We start from the raw sequence: 20,158 nt of genomic DNA, 5'->3' as shown, positions 1-20,158 counted from the left end.
TTATTAAAGGACCAGTCAACACAGTAGATTTGCATAATCAACAAGTGCAGGATAACAAGACAATGCATTTAGCACTTAGTCTGAACTTCAAATGAGTAGTAGATTTTTTTTCTGACAATTTTAAAATGTATGTCTTTTTCCACTCCCCCTGTACCATGTGACAGCCATCAGCCAATCAAAAATGCATACATGTACCATGTGACAGCCATCAGCCATTCACAAATGCATACACACTTATTCTTGCACATGCTCAGTAGGAGTTGGTGACTCAAAAAGTTTAAATATAAAAAGACTGTGCACATTTAGTTATTGGAAGTAAATTGGAAAGTTGTTTAAAATGACATGCTCTATCTGAATAATGAAACTTTAATTTTGATTGAGTGTCCCTTTAAAATTTTTGGAAAAAAGAAATTGGTTTGTTCCAGGTCTTATATTTTAATTTTAATTTCTAAGGAAATAATGGCATGATCAGAAATAAGTATATCATTGATTACAGATCTGGTTTCTAGAGAAAGTAATGGGTCTGAAAATTAGAAAACAATCAATCCTAGATAGAGATCTATGTGACTTAGATTCACAGGTATATAGTTTGGTATTGGGATGTTGTATATGCCATATGTCATGGACTTTTAGATCTTCACACACTTGACTGAAAATCTAAGATTTTTGCATTAGGTAGCCTATGCTTTTTTGCCCAATTCTATCTACAGAGGGAGTAGGAATCAAGTTAGTCACCTGAAATTATTAGGTTCTGCCCAATATATTTAGACAAAAGCACAGTAAGTTTATACCAAATCTCTGGTTCTACTTAATTGGGCCAAAGGATATATTTTTTTTTACCCTGAATCTCTATTTCTAGGATCAGCCATCTGTCATCTGAATCTCAGTACTTTATGATCTTGTATGTAAGGTTTTTGTTAAGTAATATAGCTACACCCCTTTTCCTATGAGAACACAAGGAGGCAAACACTTCCCCAACCCATTTATTCTTTAATTTAATTACTTCCTTGTCTCTGAGATGTGTTTCCTGAATAAACATTATATCCGGATTATATTTACCTAACTGCTTTTTTATCTTTTAATCGGAGAAGTAATGCCCCCTACATTCCAGGAAAGATATTTAATAACGTTTCTCATTTAAAAGAAGAAAAAAAGCAAGTTTTTAAGAGTAGAAAAAAAATTATCCCATTCCTCTCCTTTTTCTCCATCCCTGCCTCCCTTCCTTTCTGTCCGGGTGAGGGTGGGAGGGGCAGGAGGCAAACAAAAAAAGGAAGGGGGAACCAATAATATTCAATAAAAACATCATGACCAGAGAAAAATACAGGCGATATGGTCTAATCATTCTGAAAACAAAAATATAATACATAACCGGTAAAGTCATAATCCCATCAGGTTAAATTATGTAAGATATTTATTTTTTTATTATTAAAGTATTCTTTAGCTTCTTCAGATTTAGATAGGGTGATCGTAAAATCATCCTCTTCTATAATAATTTTTGCAGGGTAAATAAGTCCAGCTTTAGCTCCATAATTGATTAATTTTGTACAGTTTGGTGCCATTTCATTTCTCCTTAATGAGGTTTCGCTAGAAAAATCCTGAAAGAGTAGTATCTTATGCTCTCCTACAAATAGATTTACTTTTTTCCTGTATAGCCTTAGTAAATTCATCTTATCTTGGTAATTTAACCACAGCAATTAGACAATGGTCAAATTTTTAAACTGGATATTTGTGTTCTTACTAATTCAAATTGAGGCAAAATTATATCTGAAATTTGACTGACTAGAGGTTAAAGTTCTTTTTTTTTTTTTTTGAGTGGTTATTAGTGGTTCACTAGTGGTGTCAAGGCCTGTTTCAGACACACTTTTTTATTTTTTTAATCTCTAGGTTTGACAGGCATGGTGGGAGAGTGAGGTTTACTGTGAATAATAAATCTTTCCATGTGCAAAAAAACAAAACAGAATGTGAAATAATTTCCTATCTAAAAAAAACTAAAAACAAATGGAGGAAAAACAGTGAGGTATGTGAGTCACTATCATATGTAGAGATACTCAAAGCTAAGCGTCTAGGAGAAAAGCAATGAGTATAGTATAATAATTACATGTGAATTTTGTTTATTTTTTTAAATGTGTGTGGTTGAGTTCCTTTTCCCTAAATTATATAGTTTGTTTAAAGTGAACTAAAAATGGGAGTAATTTGAAGAAATCTCCCTTAACAGACCCAGCCTATCTATGTCCTAAGCAATTGGAGTATAGTATTTAATGAGAAGAACCTTAGTAATTTTACCTCTAGATTAGTGTCTGAGAGGTATATTTAAAAACCGAGCGTTACCTCCTCCCTAATTTGCTCAAATATATGATCTGTCTGGATTTGAGTGAGTTAGGTTACAAACTGTATAGGTATAACACTAATCATATATTACATAAACTTTGTTTCCACAGTGAAGTGTAATATCTTAAGGATTTAAGCATATATAGAGCCACCATAAGCAGATTCTAAAAATCATATAAAACAACTTATTATGTTATCAGTTAATCCACAGCAAAGATTTATAACCTAGACATTAGGGCTATGGAAAGACGGGGAAGATGATATAGCCCAAATGGGAAATTGAGTCAATCTTTGATAGACAGGATTACAGTTCTTCCTAACATATTGCATAAGTAAGAGAATTCATATAGCCAACTTAATTTGTAAAGATGACTTGAAATTTGAGGTGCAATCACAGGGTTGGAATGGCGATTCTTTAGCTTTATATTTATAAAAATTCTTGATGTAGACACAACTTGTAGGTCAAAGGGACAGTACACACTCATTTTCATATAACTGCACGTAATAGTCACTGCTATAAAGAATAAGATGCACAGATACTGATATAAAAATCCAGTATAAAACTGTTTAAAAACTTACTTAGAAGCTCTCGTTTTAGCTCTGTTGAAAATTTAGCTGGAAAGCCCACTGCAAGTGGGAAATAAGACATCCCCCCTCCCCCTTCTTTTGCATATGAAAAGACCCTTTACACAAACAGGAGCAAGCTGGAGAAGGTAGCTGACGGTATTCTCATAAAACTTTGGGGCTTGGTTAGGAGTCTGAAAATCAGAGCAATGTTATTTAAAAATAAGCAAAACTATAAATTAAAAAAAAAACAACAAACTTTATGGTCTATATAAATTATCTACAAAACATCTATGCAAAGAAAAAGTGAGTGTATAATGTCCCTTTAATTATAAGGCCTCATGTTAGAATAGCTAGTATACAACCTTAGCTTCCAGAGTGCCTTGAGTATCTCTGGTGAAGTCCTGTAATCAGTATTGAAAGGAATAATTTTATGAATATCTCCTAGGTTACTCAGGGAAACTGGAAGGCTTTCTAAGCACAATATTAACCTAAGTCATAGCATGCCATTACAGGAAACATTAGACCAAATCAAGGATAGGATTCTGGGAGGCCGCTCGTGCTTCTTTGCGGAGCACACAACAGGGGATCTCACTCCGGTACTGTGTCCGCTGGGAGGTGTGTGATTAGCGTTGCTGTCCTGGTCCTTCAGCTCATGAAAGTACAGCACCCCCGTGGGGGTTCCTTTTAGCTCCTGGTTCTCTGGCTTGCGGACTTCTGATGCTAAGCGGGGTTCACGGGATGTCAGCGTCTCAGCCCTTACTGAACTCCGGTCGCGGCCCGGGCAAGACGGCCATCCACGGCCTGACTTGGCTTCTTGGGTGGTCCTAACAGACCGCTGTCCTAGGGCACAGGTTCGGATACTCTATGCCAACAACGGACAGAAAACCTTGGGTGAGAGCAATGTTGAGCGCTTCGTGCAGCACGCCAGTTCCTGGTGAACTGCTTAGCTCCACCCACCAGAAGCCCAGTCAGAAAGTTGTTTAAAGTTGCATGCTCTGTCTGAATCCTAGAAGAAAAACTTTGGGTCTCATATCCCTCGCCTGCTCTTAGTTGTGGCTTTGTTGTCCCTTTTAATAATGCTGAAGCTAAAAGTGTTTTCTTACCTAAAGTGCAACAACAAAACAAGTGGTCATGATAATTTTTTAGTACCTTCCCCCTGCAGAAACATCCATGTATCTTAGGCACACCATCTTTGTATAGGTCTTCTAAAATATAATTGTTAAAATTACACTAACATTGATTTGGCAAAGGGGGGGAGGGTCAGTTAGAACAAAATAGAACAGAGAGATCAGTCTGTGAATATGACAATCCCTTAATATCTCAAGGAAGGGATGACTTAAGAAATGTCACATTAGAAAATATAGAGGAAAGCACACCGAGTAGCAGCAGAAAGCACATGAAAATTAAATGTATGACAACAAATGCAAGAAGCATGACAGGTAAAATGGGGGAGCTGACGCTCTTAGTTGCAGAAGAGGACTATGATGTTATCAGTATAACTGAAACTTGGTGGGATGATTCACATGACTGGGCAGTTAACTTAGAGGGGTATACATTATTTAGGAGGGACAGGAATAATAAAAGGGGTGGAGGAATCTGCATGTATATTAAACCTAACCTTAAACCTACAATAAGGGAAGATATTTATGATACAAGTGACAATGTAGAGACCCTGTGGGTTGAAATAAAGAGTGGGGGGAAAAATCCTAAAAAAATATTACTAGGAACATGCTACAAGCCTCCCAACATTAGTGACCCGGAGGAAACTCAACTACTTATCCAAATAGGTAAGGCTGCTAATAACAGTGCTGTAATTATGGGAGATTTTAACTACCCTGATATAAACTGGGCCAATGAAACTAGTAATTCAGCTAAGGGGGATAGATTTTTAAATGTTCTCAGGGATAACTTCTTGTCACAATTAATAGAGGAGCCAACTAGGAGTAAAGCTATATTGGATTTAGTGCTATCAAACAATACAGATATAATATCAAACATAGAAGTTAAAGAACATTTGGGTAACAGTGATCATAACATGGTCACATTTGAAATCTATTTTCAAATGCAGTGTTTTAAAGGCTTAACTAAGACTTTTAATTTCAAGAAAGCAAAATTCAACTATTTAAGGAAATCATTAAATAATATAAATTGGGACAATGTATTTTCTAATAAAAATACAGAGAATAAATGGATAATATTTAAAAATGTGTTAAATAAATATACATATCAACACATACCATATGGTTATAAAAGTAAAAATAAAAAAACAAAGCCATTATGGCTAAATAAAAATGTGTTAAGAGAAATTAGGAAAAAACGTAGGGCATTTAAATTATTAAAAGAAAATAGTACAGACTCAGCATACAATATTTATAAGGAATGTAACAAAGCATGCAAAAAAGCAATCAAATTAGCCAAAATTGAAAATGAAAAATTAATTGCTAAGGATTCTAAGTCTAACCCTAAAAGGTTCTTTAAGTACATAAATAGCAAAAAATCTAAGAAGGATAATATAGGTACATTAAAATGTGTGGAGGGTAGCATGATAAATAATGACAGGGAGAAGGCTGAGGTACTAAACCAGTTTTTTTCTTCAGTATACACAAGAGAAGAACCATTGAATGATACTTTTGAACATAATAGAACATGCCAGTCCATACCACTAACTGGGTTTTGTTTAGAGGATATCAGGAAAAAACTGGAAAATATTAAGGTAAATAAAACTCCAGGCCCAGATGGAATACACCCAAGGGTGTTGAGGGAACTTAGCACTGTTATAGACAAACCTTTACTCTTAATTTTTCAAGACTCATTATCCTCAGGCATGGTACCCCAGGATTGGCGTAAAGCTGATGTGGTGCCACTCTTCAAAAAGGGAAGCAGGGATGATCCAGGAAGCTATAGACCAGTTAGTCTGACATCAATAGTGGGGAAGATATTTGAAGGGATTATAAGGGATTATATTGATGAGCATATTCGTGTAAACAAGATTATGAGTTCTAATCAGCATGGCTTTAGGAGAAATAGATCATGTCAAACTAATCTGATTAGATTCTACGAGGAAGTAAGTCAAAATATAGATAAAGGGGAATCAGTGGATGTGATATACTTAGATTTTGCAAAGGCATTTGATACAGTGCCACATGAGAGATTAATGCACAAAATTAAGGGACTGGGAATAGCTGAAAATGTTAGCTCATGGATAAATAACTGGATAAAAGATAGGGAGCAACGAGTAGTAGTAAATGGATCATACTCAGATTGGACAAAGGTAATCAGTGGCGTCCCCCAGGGATCAGTACTGGGCCCTGTTCTTTTTAATATTTTTATAAATGACTTGGAGCAAGGATTAAATAGCGACATCTCTATTTTTGCAGATGATACTAAGTTAAGTAAGGTCATAAGGTCAGAGCAGGACGAACTGTCTTTACAAAGGGATTTGCTAAAATTAGAACTATGGGCAAGTGAATGGAAAATGAGATTTAATACGGAAAAATGCAAGGTTCTACATTTTGGAAGTAAAAATAAGCAGGCTACGTATTTTTTAAATGGGACAAGACTTAGCCAAACACAGGAGGAAAGGGATTTGGGAGTAGTAATAGATAACAAGCTAAAGATGGGTGCACAATGCAGGGCAGCGGCTTCAAAGGCTAATAAGATACTAGCATGTATTAAAAGAGGTATTGATTCAAAGGAGGAAAGCATAATTCTGTCATTATATAAAGCCCTGGTAAGACCTCACCTTGAGTTTGGAGTGCAGTTCTGGGGACCAATTGCTAAAAAAGATATTGCAGAACTAGAAAAAGTTCAGAGAAGGGCCACAAAGCTAATAAGGGGATTGGAGAAATTAACCTATGAGGAGAGGCTAGCCAAACTGGGTCTGTTTTCTTTAGAAAAAAGGCGCTTGAGAGGTGACATGATTACTTTATATAAATATATTCAAGGCCCATATACAGAGATGGCAGAAGCTCTGTTTATTCCAAGAAAATTGTTTCTGACAAGAGGTCATAATTTAAGGTTGGAGGAAAGGAGATTTAATCTCCTGCAACGGAAACGTTTTTTCACTGTGAGAGCAATAAAATTGTGGAACTCATTACCAAAGGAGGTAGTGAATGCCAATACCATAGATACATTTAAAAATAGTCTGGATAAGTTTCTGTATACTAACAAAATTCATGGATATGATTGCTAGTATTAAATGGGTCACATTTTAATGGGGTTATTTAAGCTTAACTGGAGCTTTTTGTAAGTATTTTAGATTTGTATAGGTTGAACTCGATGGACTTCAGTCTTTTTTTCAACCTTATCTACTATGTTACTATGATACCAGCACAGTTTGCCTTTGTATAATGTATTTTATATTTAAGGAGGTGATGGTGTAGCATATGCTTGTCAACATGTTTCTAACCCTTCAATCTTTTCAAGGTGTGGAAATGCGTTATGATCTATATAGTCCCCGTATCCAAGAAATCCAAGTGTTAAAGATGGAAAAGAGACTTGATGATAACTTGATGTACTTGCGGGACGCCCTGCCTGAATACAGCACTGTTGATGTTAATATGAAGCCTGTCATTAGTTCATTGGAAGGAGAAGTTCCAGTAAATCAGGTAAGAAAAAACGTTCCTTGTAATCCAAATTTCTTGTTGAACACCTACATTCTATATAAATGTTTGGAAACTCTGTGGTGTGTAATTTAACCTCTTAAGGACATATGACGGAATTTTTCCGTCATAAAACAATTGAGCAAACAGAAAGCTGTGTCCTTAAAGGGTTAATTGTTCAATAAACACTTCTTGTTTTTGTTTAACAAAATGTGCATTGTTCCCAATTCCTTCAAGCCAAAAAACTTAATTCGTAACCTTACTTTTTAAAATGCTGCAAATTTCTTATTACAAGTTGAAAGTGAAAAGTTTTTGATACATGCAAGAAGCCGATCTTCAAATATCGCAGCCTGCTTTTATTTTATTTTTTTTAGACCCCTTTAGCTTTGTGCTCCTTAACTTTTTTTTAAAATAATTTTTATTAGATATTATTACAAGTGTAACTGTACTTTTTAAATGCGTTTTTGATGTGTTTTGTGACACTTTTTTTGTTTTTTCTGTTTTACGAAAAAGTTAACCAGAGCTATGAGGTTGCTCTATCATGATGCACATTAACTTCAATTGTGCTCAATGTATCTGGTTTACTTTTCAACTTGTAATAAGAGTGCTACATCCAAAGCACGTAAACAGCTGCGATAAACCAATATCACTTGTGCATAAATGTTGGCACATCACTTGTAATCTGGCCCTAAATATGGTAATAAACTCGGGCTTCTCGAATTGCAATGATGATGCCCAAATGGGAAGCTTAAAGGGACAGTATACACCAATTTTCATATAACTGCATATAATATACATTACTATAAAGAATAAGATGCACAGATAGTGCTATAAAAATCCAGTATAAAACTGTTTAAAAACTTACTTAGAAGCTCTCAGTTTAGCTCTGTTGAAAAGGTAATTGGAAAGCCCACTGCAAGTGGGAATTAACACACTCCGCCCCCCCTCCCCCTTCTTTTGCATATGAAAAGTCCCTTTACACAAACAGGAGCAAGCTGGAGTTAGGTATACGTCGGTATTCTCCTAAAACTTTGGGGCTTGGTTAGGAGTCTGAAAATCAGAGCAATTATTTACAAATAAGCAAAACTATAAATTTAAAAAAAACAAAACAATAAAACTTTATGGGCTATATAAATTATCTGCAAAACATTTATGCAAAGAAAAAATGAGTGTATAATGTCCCTTTTAATATAATTAAACATCTTGACTTCCAAATCTAAATGATATACAGCATTATAAAATAAAACACCAAATGGGCTTTATTAACCCTTTGAGTGCTAATGACGGCTTTGAGCCGTCACAGAGTTTCTCGCTTTGGTGCTAATGACGACTCAGAGCCGTCATGAGCACTCTCCCAACTTGAGGGAGATCTGGGGGCTCCTACCCCGGGCCTGCATAGTGACAGGCATCGCCGGGGCTTCACTTGATGCGCGGTGATGTCACGCGCAATAACGTGATGACGTCACCATGCACTTTATACTTAACAATGTTAAGTATAGGAGCAGGGGGCATGCTGCTTAGAAGCCTGTATCTCAGGCATCTAAGCAGCTACAGACCCCCAAAGACCCACTGTTGAAAAAAGCCTAACCTTTCCAACAGTGTAAGTCTTGGGGGTCTGAAAAAGAATAAAAAAAAAAGTTAAACTTTCCCCCTCCAAAAGAATAAAATAAATCTTAGCACTCAATGGGTTAATATTACATACAACTAAAACCAAATATGGATATGGTCTCTTGAAATTCTTGGCCCATTATTGACCCCTATTCCTGCACCATAGTTACGCTTGTGGCCTTATATTAATGTGGAGTAGTTTTAGTTGATTTCAATTTCTTTTTTTTTAAATAATTTTAACACTATAAATGGTCTGTAAAATGTAATTAACTCTTGTGTGTGTGGTTTTGTGTTATTTTTTTTTTTATATAGAGAACCTTTCCAATATATTGGAATATTTCCAAACCACTTTTAATAATTTACCTGCTATCTATCTTCGAAGTGCCTAAAAAAAACCATCATTTTTTTTCTAAACTGTGCTTTAATATTAAAAGTGTGCCTTGGAGACATTGCCCTCCATAAGAAGCCTAAGGACTGGGTGAATATTCCCAAAACGTGTATACTGGACACTGTTTTTAATAAGAGTACCTGTGTCAGTGGATTTTTGCTTATTGCATATTTTTTCTTTTTTTGCTTTTATAACAAAGTCAAAAGATTTTACCATGTTACATCCTATAGATTGCCTACTAATATCTCAGAAAAGAGTAGAGTCAGAAATGTTAATTTCTGGCTCCAAGGGCAGATTGCATTTTTTAGCACTTACTGTCCCCTATTACTAATATAGGTATCAAAACCTTGAATAGGAAAGAGATGTGGGTGGAGCAGCGTATGTCTAAAATTAAAACCTAACTTTTATTTCAACACTTAAAAAAAGAAGAAAAAATGATAATAACATACAATTAAAAACACAAATTCGCGTAGAACTTGGAAATTAGGGTTAAATTGTACCCTGTGTTTAGTATTTGGATGGGGTAACGATAAGAGAGAGGGGTATCAATATTCAGATATTATAGTTCTAGAATAAGGTTATCTGAAGAGCTGATGTAAGTGTGGATTCTCTTGTATCTCTGACACCTGTGTTATTGTGTCAAATTATTGTTGTGAATGCCTATAGTGTTACTACAAATGTTTTATCTCTCTGATCTAACTGGATAATATACACCTCCTCTATTGGGCTTGTGTTACAAGCTGAGATGATGAAGTATCGTACTCAATTAAATTTATGAGAGAATAAACTGTTATGATTTAAGATTTTAGTATTGTGTATATATACAGAAGTGATTCTGCTATATGTATTGAACTTGTATGATTTAGGATTTTAGTATTGTATATATATGCAGAAATGATTCTGCTGTATTTATTGAAGTTTAAATATTGAGAAGAAATGTATAAATCGAGTTGCAGTGTGTTGTAAAGATAAGTGCCTTTAGCTAATGCTTAAATAGCAATTTATATATTAGTTCTTACACACGTAATATGAGCATTCCCCTTATTTCTGGGGTACTCTGCTTTATCCAGAAGTTGTTATATCTTTTCTCTTAATTTTATTTAAGTGAACAGATTTTTTTAAAACATGCATATAGACGCTTCTATATATATGTATTTAGTTATTTAACTCGTTAATACCGATATTTGTATCAATAGTTGGAGATGATATAGATTAATACTTGTGATCAATGTCTTAGTGTGATAATGAGACTTGGTTGTTATTGTGCTTATTGTTCAGTCTATTTGTTCTAGTAAACATGGATACTAGTGGAGTATTGGGGTCGCAAGCTTCAAATGAAATAGTTATTGGTTCTATTTTATATATAGAATCAAGTCAGTATCGAGCTGGTTGCTATTTCCCCTTAGTATCTATGTTGGCTTTGAGTTAAATACAGTTTTGTGTGATTCAGTATGTTACATTGTTTTGTATATTTTTAAATTTTCTCAGAAGTCACTACACTTGACCTAATGTATTGTTTCTTTATTTGCTGACACTGTTGTATATGTTTGGTCTATTCAGTCTTAGATCTTGCTTGCTAGTACAGGATTTGTTCACAATATTGTTTATATATTCTTGCGGTTCACTTGTATTATTAATTAATACGGTCGGCTGTATAATACCGCAATGGTTTTATATATCTAAACCCTGATAGCTTTCTTATATAAATTTCTTATATTTATATAGCTCTTTATAATTATGCTATTGGGTAGACCAAACAAATGTGGGTCTTAATTTGTTAAAATAACAACTGAGCTGAGTCAGCAATAGTCCCCCGGTTTCCAGCAGTATTGTTTGGGAGCCGGTATATTTTTAGGTATAACAGTCGTGTGATCTTTTAGAGTGTTGACTAGCGTCAGATAGATTGTAGTATATTCCGGTCAAGTAATACTGAAACTTCTATAACGGCAATTACTTAATAAAGTTCGGAGTCACACTTGTTTTCTTTTCACATTCACACTATATTATGGTTTCGTTATCCTTGCATTCACAACGTATTTAAGTAATACTGAATCTAGAAACATCCACTTCAGCTTCCCCCAACTTGTTTTTACATTAATCCCCAATACTCATTCATGCATTCATTGTTTTATCTAAGTTCTACGTTCTTTTGCTGATTAAAAACTAAATGGGTTGAAATCGAGATGTCAACCTCTCCCTAACATGTTTCGCCGTTTGTAATTCCGGCTTTTTCAAAGGGTGACGCGCGCAACATTTTTCGGTGTTTTATTGGCTTTGCTCCACCCTATTGTCGGTTGGTCGCCAATCAGATTTCTTCTGTGTTTGATTGATGGGTGTTTGAATTACACCGCTGTCTTTATGGATATCTTATTCTCTAAATGAATTTTAATTATGTCTTAAACCTTGATATAATACTAATAATGTATTCTGTAGAGTTATTGATGTATATTTCTGGGATGATGATCTACTTTATGCAAATTTGTGTTTGATCGATATCGTTCGTTGCACATTTGTCAGTTTTTATAAGTGTCCACTATATTACACTGACTCGGGATATAGATTTGGACTGTGAATAGTGTGGATAATGTGTATAGATGGACTCAATACAGCCATGTACTTGGAGTTAATAACTCACATGTAACTTTTAGGTTAATATTGATTCTTCATTAAGATCTCTCATAGTATTTATGTTTAAATTAATATAAATATACCATTACAAGAATGGATAAGAAGATTTTTTAGAAGATATCATCTGTATATGGCATGTACTTGGGTTGAACCGATCAATTAGACTTTTGCAGATTAAACCTAGGTTGTTTTCTTATTATATCGTCCTCTGTCAGATGCATATACTGCTCATCGATTTTTATTCAATTTGTGTTAAGAGGATACTTCCAAAATAAATGTTGTATTAACTTATGAGGGTGTGAATTGGTCATTTGGGGTGACAAACGTGACAGTGAGCTGATGTGCTAACAATGTGAGAATGGCTTTGGATAGACTTTCTGTGGAGATATGAAGACAAAGAGTGGGTGCTGTGCGGGATGATGTATTTTTACTGATATGCTTGGGTTAACGGGGATAATATTTTCGTTTTTATACACTGGATTTGGTGATTTTAATTTGTTGAAAAGAACGTAGAACTTAGATAAAACAATGAATGCATGAATGAGTATTGGGGATTAATGTAAAAACAAGTTGGGGGAAGCTGAAGTGGATGTTTCTAGATTCAGTATTACTTAAATACGTTGTGAATGCAAGGATAACGAAACCATAATATAGTGTGAATGTGAAAAGAAAACAAGTGTGACTCCGAACTTTATTAAGTAATTGCCGTTATAGAAGTTTCAGTATTACTTGACCGGAATATACTACAATCTATCTGACGCTAGTCAACACTCTAAAAGATCACACGACTGTTATACCTAAAAATATACCGGCTCCCAAACAATACTGCTGGAAACCGGGGGACTATTGCTGACTCAGCTCAGTTGTTATTTTAACAAATTAAGACCCACATTTGTTTGGTCTACCCAATAGCATAATTATAAAGAGCTATATAAATATAAGAAATTTATATAAGAAAGCTATCAGGGTTTAGATATATAAAACCATTGCGGTATTATACAGCCGACCGTATTAATTAATAATACAAGTGAACCGCAAGAATATATAAACAATATTGTGAACAAATCCTGTACTAGCAAGCAAGATCTAAGACTGAATAGACCAAACATATACAACAGTGTCAGCAAATAAAGAAACAATACATTAGGTCAAGTGTAGTGACTTCTGAGAAAATTTAAAAATATACAAAACAATGTAACATACTGAATCACACAAAACTGTATTTAACTCAAAGCCAACATAGATACTAAGGGGAAATAGCAACCAGCTCGATACTGACTTGATTCTATATATAAAATAGAACCAATAACTATTTCATTTGAAGCTTGCGACCCCAATACTCCACTAGTATCCATGTTTACTAGAACAAATAGACTGAACAATAAGCACAATAACAACCAAGTCTCATTATCACACTAAGACATTGATCACAAGTATTAATCTATATCATCTCCAACTATTGATACAAATATCGGTATTAACGAGTTAAATAACTAAATACATATATATAGAAGCGTCTATATGCATGTTTTAAAAAAATCTGTTCACTTAAATAAAATTAAGAGAAAAGATATAACAACTTCTGGATAAAGCAGAGTACCCCAGAAATAAGGGGAATGCTCATATTACGTGTGTAAGAACTAATATATAAATTGCTATTTAAGCATTAGCTAAAGGCACTTATCTTTACAACACACTGCAACTCGATTTATACATTTCTTCTCAATATTTAAACTTCAATAAATACAGCAGAATCATTTCTGCATATATATACAATACTAAAATCCTAAATCATACAAGTTCATGATGAACACAAGCCCAATAGAGGAGGTGTATATTATCCAGTTAGATCAGAGAGATAAAACATTTGTAGTAACACTATAGGCATTCACAACAATAATTTGACACAATAACACAGGTGTCAGAGATACAAGAGAATCCACACTTACATCAGCTCTTCAGATAACCTTATTCTAGAACTATAATATCTGAATATTGATACCCCTCTCTCTTATCGTTACCCCATCCAAATACTAAACACAGGGTACAATTTAACCCTAATTTCCAAGTTCTACGCGAATTTGTGTTTTTAATTGTATGTTATTATCATTTTTTCTTCTTTTTTTTAAGTGTTGAAATAAAAGTTAGGTTTTAATTTTAGACATACGCTGCTCCACCCACATCTCTTTCCTATTCAAGGTTTTGATACCTATATTAGTAATAGGGGACAGTAAGTGCTAAAAAATGCAATCTGCCCTTGGAGCCAGAAATTAACATTTCTGACTCTACTCTTTTCTGAATCATTGATTCTTGCATAAGCACTCCAGCAAGTACCCACTGCAAAAATAAAAGTAGGTACAAATAGCAGTCCCCATTCACTTGTGTAGTGCGGTTGCAATTTTTTGCGTTGCCTACTAATATCTGTTGAAATCTTTAAATATACACTTAATTGGGCATGTTACCCAAATGCTAAATCACTTGAAAGTGATGCAGCATATCTGTAAAAAGCTGACTAGAAAATATGACACAAATGTCTCTATGTAAAAAGGAAGATATTTAACCTCAAAATTTCCTCCGTAGTGTCATACCATGGTTTTCCTGGGATTTGCAAGGGAGTGTGGTTACGGCATGTACAGGTATACAGTCATTTAATTTCCCTTCTCAATTGTTAGGACGTGTGCTATGAAGTCTTGAAAGATAATGATGAAATCCCATGAGATCTTAGTAAGATCAAGTGTTACCTCAGCGCTGATTATGTTGATTCGTTGCTGCTGCTTTATTTTCACCATGTAGATTACAGTTAAAATAATAGCTGAAGTATAACTGCTCACTGAGCACTTTGGTGAGCCGATTACATATTGACCGAAAATATCTTCCTTTTTACAGAGATGTTCATGTGATATTTTCTAATTCACTTTTTACAGATTTGCTGCATCACTTTCAAGAGATTTAGTATATGGGTAACATCTATTTTTAAATTTAGCTTTGTTTTCCCAGCTAACATGGAAAATGTATGTTAAGTATCCTGGCCTTTGAGGGGGTTCATTTTCAGTTAAAGAATATAATTTATTTTTCTTTCCTCTGAAGTTGAAAGTCAAGATGAAACCAAAGCCATGGTCTAAAAGATGGGAGCGATCTCAGTACAATGTTCAAGGAATCCGCTTTGAACTTTACCTGACTGAGAGCCACATTGAATCTGCAAAAAAGCTTGAAAGACCCTGGGAGGAGTTTGATATGTTGAAAGAGTACGACACCACTGAGCTTGAGAAGAAAATATGGGAAGAAGTAAACAAAGAACTAAATAAACCTAAAGAAAACAAACCAACTTCATAAAGATGTCAAGCTCTGAGCACTGTAATTTATACGGAAAAATATAATAAACTGAACTGTACAGGGGTTTTTTTCTTTTGAAAACTATAGTTATCTTTATTCCACTCCGTAATAAACAAACAATGAACTGTACCCAAGTAGACAGTCTGATAACGTTTTGCTTGCAAAACAAAACTATACTTTCTCCCTATATATAGCTATATAAAGATATTACATTAATGAAAACGCAGCTCTCATTTATGCAATGAACACTGTTTATTTCATTATGAGAATATCTAACTTTTCAGCCCTCACCAGAGCTTTTCTCAGGGTGAGGGTGAAAACATTGGATATTTTCATAATGGAATAAAAAGTGTTCACTGTATATAAGGGAAATGGGATTTCATTATTGCAGTAGTGATACATAGATCACAGCTGGATTATTATGGTGCGTGTGTGTGTGTATATATGTATCTATCTATCTATCCCTGGCATATTGAATTGGAAGTGAGAGTGCTCTTCTATGGGAATATATATATAATGTAGATGCTCAAACATTATAGTAATTGCAACATAGATGGTAAAGCGCAAAGCAAAATTTGCAGGGTGATTAATATAGATATAGCTGTTAGAGCAATATAATAGATATGAGTAAACTCAATATAATGTAAATGCAGGACCAAACACAATAAGCTTACATGTTTAGAGAGTTCATACAGTCAATTGGATATATTCATTAAAATGAAAAAAAGTCATTAAAATGGTATATGGTGCAAAACAGAATGAGCTCCACAGAGACTGGACAAAGTGAACCCCGTAGGGTATCTACTTACACTCCTTACCCCCAATCACTATGAGGTAAGTGTCCCACATTGTAGGGAGAGTCTTAATCCAGCTTCCACAGATACTGATTGCAGATGGAGGACCCCGCTGGTGTCTTTGTTAATGTGGCCGTTAGCATGAAAAACAGAGAAGAAATAATAGTGCAACCCTGTTTTGTAGAACCATATAGATCAATTTATTGAAAGTTTAACTACTTACATTAAAAAACCTCAATAGATATGAGGTAATTGAAAGACATAAATACACATACAGCGGCCCATGGTCAAAATATAAAGTGAATTAAGTGTCACAGCGTTTAAAAAGCAGTCCCCAGCAGGGTTCATAAAATAACATAGAGCAGCAGGCTGGAGTGTCCTTGTGCGTTTCGAAGGTATATCCTTAACAACCTCCTTTGTCAGAGGATCCTGCATAGACAGTTCAGTGCGCCCTCTAGCTTCTATCACACTTTTTCTTTTCATTTTCTTCCTTATCAGGACCGGAGCTATGCGGATACTCCGGCCCTAAAAGATATCTTTGGGCAGCATTTTAGTGAACTGTAGGACTCTTTGGGGTCTATACTGCGCCATATGCACAATTCTTTATATATATATATATATATATATATATGTGTGTGTGTGTGTGTGTGTGTATATATATATGTATATGTGTATATATGTGTGTGTGTATATATATGTGTGTGTGTGTATGTATATGTGTATATATGTGTGTATGTATATGTGTGTGTGTATATATATATATATATATATATATATATTTGTGTGTATATATATATATGTATATGTGTGTATATATATATATATATATATATATATATATATATATATATATACAAAAAAAAAAAACCAAAAGACTCGTAAAGGACCGGGTACAAGAACATCGAGATGACATTCTACATGCCAGGGATACCAATGTGGCAAGACACTTTTGTTCTTTCCACAATGGTAATGTGGATTCTTTGAAATTCACTATAATTGATAAAGGTATCACAAACGGAAGGGGTGGTAATAATGAGAAGGTTTTGTTACAAAAAGAGAGTAGATGGATTTACAAACTAGGAACCAGATACCCAGTAGGTCTAAATGATTAACTTGAATATGCCAGCTTCTTGTAAAACTATATAATTTTTAATCTTAACATATTTGGGATGGAGTATATGCCATATAGGTAACTTTGGTTTCAAATGGATGAGATTTGGGGCTTTGTTAAGGAATTAGGCTAGCCCCCTTTATCCATTTCTATCTATTTTGTTTGAAACTTAATAGCTAATTAAGGGTAGTAATGCTACTGCAGCTCTGAGAAGAGCAAATTTAGCATGTGATTAGGTTCACCTGGGTTACCAGGTGAGCCTTTAAATAGAGTAAGTCCGGAGTGGATTTCAGTATACCCTGATGAACCCCTGAGACACACACTGGCTGTGGGGGTGAAACGGTCGTTGGTATTGTTGTGTTTGCAACACTTATGGGTGTTGTTTCAGGAGCAAGGTCGACTTAACTCCTGTATTTTCATGAACATTTCTTGGTTAAAATATGGTTTTCTAGCTCGCATGGCTACCATATACCAGTTTGGAATGGAGTGCTGCCCTATCTACTTCCTTTCGGGCAGTAAACTATGAGATGGAGAACTCAACCTAATCCCTCTCTATTTCCTGCAACGGTGCAAGTGATTTAAGCAGTTGGGAGAGCTGCGCTTCAAGTGACGGTACATCTTGGTAGAGAGTAACGGCTTTTCAGTGAGCAGCGCTGAGGGGAGACCTGGTTTCTTCCCAGTATAGCCGGACACAGAGTCATCTCATCTATCAGCTATCAGCTATAACACAAGTAAATGCAAGTGGTGGAAAGCGTGTATGTTTTTTGTGGTACTTCTTGAAACAGACGGCATTTGCTGCAAAGCTTTGGGAGAGGCCTGGTTCTTTTTCTCATCAGCCGTTTGCCGAGCCTACATACACACCCCTTTGCGAACAAGCCACGGATTGGATTTCGGTGACAACTGGGAAACTCCTCTCTTGTGACGTCAGACGCCAACACACAGGCTTCGTGTGAGCGGTGCACCCGCTAAGAGGTTACCAAAACACAAAAGCTAAGTTGCCTGTTTTACAAGGATATTATTTCCTACACCTTGTCACACATGGAACTTGTGTATACGTATTTCATTATACGGACTATTCTTGCTTTAATCTGATAAGTGTATGCACCGTTTGATTAATAGGCTGTGAATTGTATATCTTTAAGCCTGTATATGCTCTCATCTTGCTTTGTCTTTTTAATGAAGTACACCCTTCTATCTTATGTTTCACAGTGTGATATTTGCACGCTTGACTAGCTGTGTATACTATAATATATATGCATATAATATATACCCTGTGATGTTAGCTACTTGAGATAGAAATTAGCATACGTATGCTTAGGCAGTTAACTCTTCATTTCTATCTTACCTTGATTTGTTCTTTTTTAAACTTGTTACTTTTGCCTGGCCTGGCCAAATTTAGTAACTCACTATATGTGTTTGGGAAAATAAATTGGAATATATTTTAATAACAGTCGTTCTGTGTGCTTTTTGAATCCCTTGCTTTTTTCAAATTACTAACATATAATTTTGAAACATTTCTCTTTCTAAAATTTATTATTCATAAATCTAAATAAGGGTAGCACCAGTTTTGGACTTAGACAGCATTTATAGATCTACTCTCTCATATTTTCTTTACTTAGTTTATATATATATATATATATATATATATATATATATATATAGTATTTTCAAAATAGGACTGCACTCGCTGGATTTAAGCATAAAACTTATTTTATTTTATTGTGGTAACATTTCGGAGTCCACAGACTCCTTCCTCAGACCAGTACAAACATGCAAGTGAACACAGTGCCTTATATATACAATAAGCCCCACCCATCTAACAATACCTGTGTGAATTGTGCCAAAAACATGGTTGTCATGGTGATGACCCCCTCAACCAAACAATATTGCCATACTACTAAGCTAATAAAATAGTAAAATATATAGAGCAGAAATACAAACATATCATTATAGCAATGTATATCCATGTAGACCAACATTTGCAGTATCAGGTTACACAATGTGATACACACTGGATTAGGTATCCGTGCCACTCATGAGTCTCTACTGTTGCCTTATCAGAGGTGGTTGAAACATGGGATTGAAGGGCACTTGGATAATGTTTGGGTACCATGACATCTCCACGAACCTAGTATGAATATAACTCTCATCTCTCCATGGAGTCACCTGTCACCTTCATGAATGGAAGTCTATGACCACTATAATACCACCACCTTATAAAAGGAGTTAACACCTTATAATGACTTATGTATGGACCAGAACTAAACTAGATTACATGCCCTTCCTTGATTGCCAATTATGAATAGTGAACCAATGATATTGAGGTTCAGCTATATGGACACAATGGTATCCAGACACAAGGAGGTAATACTGTTAAACGAATGTTATGCTAATAAGTATCCTGAGATATATACTCATTGTGTTAGTCTGTATCAGATATATGCTTAAAATTGGAGTAACAAGACAATATGCTACCTTATTTGATGAGGTATGTGGGATACCATAATGTGTTGGACCATGTTATGTTGCTTCTAGTGGAAGCCTTAGTTGTATCTATATTTACATTTAGTTTTATCTTTATGTACATTTTTGTTTCTTTTCATATGACCCATTTGCCACCACAGCTGCGGTAACCTAACAAGGGTTTTATTACTAGAGCCTTAGCAGCTACCCCACAATAGCTATATGGGTGACAACACACTTTAACTATGCACTATAAGTTGTGCACTATGTAAATTATTCCCCACCGGTGGAAGCCTTAATACCTTGCCCTTTTACATCTGTTGTAACCGTTCTGGTA

The 20,158-nt window shown here is 34.9% G+C and overlaps 1 protein-coding gene across 1 annotated transcript in view; it reads left to right on the top strand.

The window, feature by feature from the left end:
- The window catches only part of MRPL19 (mitochondrial ribosomal protein L19), a 39,445-nt gene extending 23,863 nt beyond the window's left edge, over nucleotides 1-15,582 (top strand). The window contains exons 5-6 of the mRNA XM_053708933.1: nucleotides 7,321-7,502; nucleotides 15,208-15,582. Of these exons, the coding sequence (XP_053564908.1) occupies nucleotides 7,321-7,502; nucleotides 15,208-15,453 (428 nt within the window). The 3' untranslated portion in view covers nucleotides 15,454-15,582. The remainder of the gene's footprint in view (nucleotides 1-7,320; nucleotides 7,503-15,207) is intronic.
- The last annotated feature ends 4,576 nt before the right edge of the window (nucleotides 15,583-20,158 follow it).

The sequence above is a fragment of the Bombina bombina genome, chromosome 4, assembly GCF_027579735.1.
Source record: "Bombina bombina isolate aBomBom1 chromosome 4, aBomBom1.pri, whole genome shotgun sequence".
NCBI lineage: Eukaryota > Metazoa > Chordata > Amphibia > Anura > Bombinatoridae > Bombina > Bombina bombina.
This window is presented reverse-complemented; position numbering and strand designations above follow the sequence as displayed.